The sequence below is a fragment of the Primulina eburnea genome, chromosome 7 (assembly GCF_022965805.1).
Source record: "Primulina eburnea isolate SZY01 chromosome 7, ASM2296580v1, whole genome shotgun sequence".
Lineage (NCBI taxonomy): Eukaryota > Viridiplantae > Streptophyta > Magnoliopsida > Lamiales > Gesneriaceae > Primulina > Primulina eburnea.
In genome coordinates this window covers 9,064,636-9,069,895 of record NC_133107.1, presented here as the reverse complement: position 1 = coordinate 9,069,895, position 5,260 = coordinate 9,064,636, and the positions used below count along the sequence as shown (strand labels likewise).

Here is a 5,260-nt window from a genome sequence, read left to right as displayed (position 1 = left end):
TGAGACGGATCAACCTTACCCATATTCACAATAAAAAATAATACTCTTAGCATAAAAAGTAATACTTTTTCATGGATTACCCAAATAAGAGATCCGTCTCACAAATACGACCTGTGAAACCGTCTAACACAAATTTTTGTCAGTTTCGAATTTTTCTTCAACTCGGATCAATATCAGCTTTGATCAGATATCAACGGATGAAAAGAACTGCAAATAAAGCTTGAACTTTACTGAATGTCACCTGTGTTTTCAAATACATCCCAATTACAACAAACAGCTTTGACAGAGATATACCACAAGCATGAATTTGGCAGAGGCTTTACACCAGGTCCCTGATTCTTGGAATCTTCTAATCTACTGGACGAGAAGGCGAAGCATGCTTATAAGATGTAACCATCTTCCAGACTGTTAATGATTTTTGTTCGTGGAATTATATTATGATTCAAGTAATCAGAATACTGTTGCAGTTTGAGGAAGATGCACAGCGTTTGGAATTGATTTCACGATGTTCGTTCAAATCTGCCACCAGTCTGCATATGCAGCCGTTCCGGAGACAAACTCCTTCCATATTCTCTTGCACCTTGGGAATCATATGTCATAACAGGAGCATCAAAAGTTTGCTGAGCAAACTGCAAAGTCGAAAAGGATAAAACACAAGTTGGAAACTTTAAGACATGGATAAAGGTTTTCCGAACATCATTCAGTAAGAACATCGGGAGTTGATAATTGCATTTCAAAAACTTACATCTTTTGAAGGATACCCGTCAAGGCCTACTCTTGAATTAACTGCTTCCAGCTTCATTGACAGGAACTGTGAGACACCATCAATTGTATATGATTAAACGCGATTCTAAGAGCAATTATTTGGAAAAAAAAAATATGGGGTAAAAATGTGCATGTACACTGTGTCTACTGGGGAAAGGGGGAGTTGGGGAGAGGAGAGAAGGGAATTTACCTCAACCTGGTGTTGTAATGATTGGATATAATTAATTATCTCATCAAGTACCAGTGCTTTACCAATAACCTGAAGCCCAATGAACCATTCATTCAATTTGTTATTCCAGAAAGGGAAAAAAAATAAATTCAGGAGTAGATAAGTCGGAATAGATGGTGATTAACACTAAAATCAGGAAACAGAATTATCTCGACAAGCATGGGATCAGAGAAAGAAGACATGGCCCCAAAAGAGTAAATAAATTACATAATTCGATTCAGAAGCAAACCACATATACCTAAGTCCCCGGTATTTAGCAAAAATTAAGAATAATTATTGATTTGGGTTTTATTTTAGTGCTTTGGATTTTATTGAGTTTAATATATTATTTTGGAAATTTAACCTTGGTTTCGTAAAGTGTCACCAAGAGACAGGAAGATAAAGTAGGTGGGGCATCCCAGAAATGTTGAAGTATAGGTAGAACAGTTAGCTCAGCAAGTAGACGAGATGAAGTCGGTAGTGGCCAGATTTCAGAATATGCATCCATCAAAGTACAGTGGTACTGAAGGAAGCTGAGTGAGGTGAAGGATGGTGGAAACGCATGGGCTATCTCTTTAATTTGGTAACTAATAATTCAGAAAAAAAGTTGAGATTGGGAGTTTTCCAGCTGCGAGATAGTGCAAAATGTTGGTGGGAGGCTACTTCTAGAGCCTTGCATTAAGCGGATACAACAATCACTTGGTAAGCTTTTCGTAATCATTTCATACTACTAGGTTACTCCACACCATCTTACTATACAACCAGCGAGTCGAATTTAACCGATTGGTTCATGGCAAAATGACTAGTGAAGGATATGTTCAACTGCTTTCTTCTCTCCTTACCAATGTACTGCATTTGGACGTGAGAGACGACGCCAAACTCTCAAAGTTTATGGAAGAGTTGGTTCGCCTACCACTTATGCCGATGCGGATAAGGCGATGGGGATCAAGGTAGGACTTCGACTGAGTAGACCACTTTATACCCCTCGACCATATCACTCTATCCACGGCCTCGGCGTAAGCCGTAAGCGAACTAACCGTGACCAAGAGGTAAACCGGATAGTCTAACCCTTCCATAAATTTTGAGAGTTTGGTCTTGTTACTCGCGGCCACATGCGGTACATAGGCAAAGAGAGAAGAGAGTTGTCGAGGACATACTTTAGCAGTCATATTGTTATGAACCAATCGATTATATATTGATTCCTTGGCTGGATAGGATGGCGAGGAGTATTCTTGTATGAAATGATCACGAAAAACTTCACAATTGATGGCCTAACAGTTTCATGCAAGGCTCTAGAAGTAACCTCCCGCCATGCACCATCTCGCAGCTGGTAATTTTTAACAGAGTTCATGTGTTTCAACCATCCTTCAACTCACTTGCTTCCTTCAGTACTAGAGAACTTTGACGGATGCAACTTTTGAAATCAGACCACTACCAACTCCATGTCGTTTGTTTGTTGATCTAACAGTTTAACCTCCACTTCAACATTTTGGGGTGCCGGTCTTGCATGACAACCACGCCTTCGTTCTCAAAATTCAGTGGCCCACGGTTAGTTGTTAGACCGCTAGCTCCAGATTCTTGCACTATACCTTTCCCTTCCCGCCTTCCGATGTCATTTTACAAAACCGAGGTTAAATTACATAAAAAATATATTAACTTTTATAATAAACAATTGATTTCTCATAATAACAGTTGCCAAATGACTATTAGAATGGCATTATTCGAGGCTTTGTGTAGCAGAAGGTGTCGATCACCAACATGTTGGAATGAGATTGGAGGAAAACAGGTGGCATAGCCTGAGTTTGTAGAATAAATGAATGAAAAGATTGAATTGTTTAGAAAAAGAATGACAGCAGTTCAGGACGGGCAAGCCAACTATGACAACAAGAGGAGAAGACCATTATGGCTTGGATGTTGGAGTGGAAAATAAAGGATGAGAAAATAAAAAAGAAGAGGAGAAATGACATATTTTTTTGTTTCCGAGTTGGAGAAAAAAAAGGAAGAAAATAAGCTCTATTTATTTGAAAACATTTTTTTTGTTAAGTGTTTCCTCCCATGTTTATATTGAATGTGGAGAAGGAAATTTTCCAGCCATTTACTTTCTTTTCTCTTCCTTAAAAACTCTCAAACAAAAAAATTTAAAATTTCTCCGACCTAACCTTTTTTTTTCCTTCCATTTCCAAACTCCCAAATGAAGCATTAGAGTTCCAAGTTGGTGACCTAGTATTTTTTAAAGTATCACCGTTCCGTGGGACGATGCGTTTTGGACGTCGGGATAAGTTGTCAGCTCGACATATTGGTCCTTATTAGATTGTGGAGCGAATTGGCATATTGGCATATCGAGGCCTTACACCACAGGTCATGCATTTTACTACATGAGCCAGAAGCCCGGAACTATGATTACAGCATATGCACCTTTTGGCCTATAAAGTTATACAAAATTAGCATGTACTACTTCCAAGTTCCAAGAAAAAGAGTTATAAATGGAATTGTCAAGCATCTATATGGTAAATACAAGCAGCTCATTTAAAAATTCAGATTTATGCTTCCACTTTCCATCCTTCAAAATGTCTATTCAGATGAAACTTTAGACATTGCAGGAAACAGCAAGTTCACTTTTGCAATATTAAATTAACCAACTGAAAGGCACTCTTCGTAGAAAATATGGAAGCTGACAAATTTTAAGTTGAATAAGAGATTTTAGAAGTAATATTGAAGCATGGTCACATGGCAAACTCCTACGTGGTGGACTCAAATACTTGACTCTTTTACCATTAATCCAATGGAAAATCCTCCTATATCCAAGAGGAAATGACAAACCTAAAGTTGATATTTAAAAGGCAGACAAGTAAAAGTATAATCCGGCATAATGTATACGCCAAGAAGTAACATAAAAGGAAAATACATGAATCAGGGTCACGAGGGCTATTATCATTAACTTCAACTACAAACATTTCTGTAGTAATGAATTTCAAAGGATGCCAATACTCACTTTATGGCAACCAGGCACTAAATCTTGGAGAATCTTCATCCTCTCGCTAATCTTTTCTCTCCTAGCCTGCATACAAAGGCAAAAGAAACAATGGAAATATTATTATTTACTTTCCACTAATAATGTCATATGCTGAGAAATCCAGGAAAGACAAAATCGCTACATATAAACCCAATTCATTTACAATAAAATCATTACTCTTTCAGCCAGACTATGACTATCAGTAGCTTGCCCCCGTCTTGCTCGCACATGGATGTAGTCTTGCTTCGGCTGCTCAGCTGGTTTCGGAGGTTGATCGGCTGCTTTTCCTGAATTTCCCTCTGTATCTACTCTGTCTTCGTTATCCTCGTTTGATCTCTCAGCCTTAAGCCTTTTACTCTCACTGCCATACTGCTCAATGCCAAAAGTATTACCACAGTCAAACACAAACCGAAACAAGAAATATCATGGTTTAATCAAAGGATGGAAAAAAAAATGGCAGGGATATAGCCATTTCGGAGTATTTTTTCGTTGCCGGAATATATTGAAAGCAAAAAGTACAGCATCCGAATTAGCTGATCAAAGCCAGAGAAAGATGAATAATCCCTAAACTACATAGCAAAACACAATCACCCTCACTATATAATCTACATTTGAAATAACGATTTCATATTCATCTGAAACACTACCGAAAGATCATTGTTGTTGCCAAAGCAGTTGCTGGTGGAAGCTCCTCCTCTCCCACACTCATCCTCCTCGCGGCGCTTCCTCGAATTATGGCTGGACGGAACGTGGTCCACCACCATCGGATCCACGTCATACTGCGCCGCATCGGCATTCATCTGGAAGCCCGGCCAGATCTCCGAGTAGTAAACTCCTCCCCCGCTCATCATCCCCTCCTATTTCCCGGCCGGAATCACGCAAAACGGAAGATCATTCACAGGAGAGGAGCATGTAAAGGGGCAGGAAAGCAGTGGATCTCCCCACCCTTCCACAGTGGAGTTTGGTGGGGGGTGCGGAATGCGCACAGTGGCGTACAATTGCCAGCACCGGCAGCATTCAGTAGCTGGAGAGAGAGATTTTGGAAGTGACTTCGAGATTTATACGGAGCGTCCAGCGCTGATGCCTTCAGCTAGCAGAGTATTTTCCTCTGCGGCAGGCTCGCGTGGACCGAGCTGTCCGGTCAGTCCGAGTAAACATACAAATTAAACGGAGTGAGTATATGTAAGACTGTCTCACGGATCATAATCTGTGAGATGATCAACCCTATCCATATTCACAATAAAAAGTAATACTTTTAGCATAAAAAGTAATAT

General features: G+C 39.6%; 1 protein-coding gene across 2 annotated transcripts; it reads right to left on the bottom strand.

Moving 5' to 3' along the window:
- Positions 1 to 208: 208 nt before the first annotated feature.
- LOC140837162 (transcription factor BHLH089-like) lies at positions 209 to 5,045 on the bottom strand. 2 transcript variants are annotated; one of them, XM_073203218.1, is made up of 6 exons: positions 4,634 to 5,045; positions 4,164 to 4,355; positions 3,966 to 4,031; positions 956 to 1,024; positions 746 to 811; positions 209 to 580 (listed from the first exon to the last, which is right to left on the bottom strand). In XM_073203218.1, exons 1-6 carry the CDS (start codon positions 4,835 to 4,837, stop codon positions 443 to 445), a joined length of 735 nt encoding a protein of 244 aa, XP_073059319.1. In that variant the 5' UTR covers positions 4,838 to 5,045; the 3' UTR covers positions 209 to 442. The 2 variants fall into 2 exon arrangements, with proteins under 2 accessions (XP_073059319.1, XP_073059320.1); XM_073203219.1 differs by having other exon boundaries at positions 209 to 629; positions 4,634 to 5,042.
- Between the last annotated feature and the right edge of the window lie 215 nt (positions 5,046 to 5,260).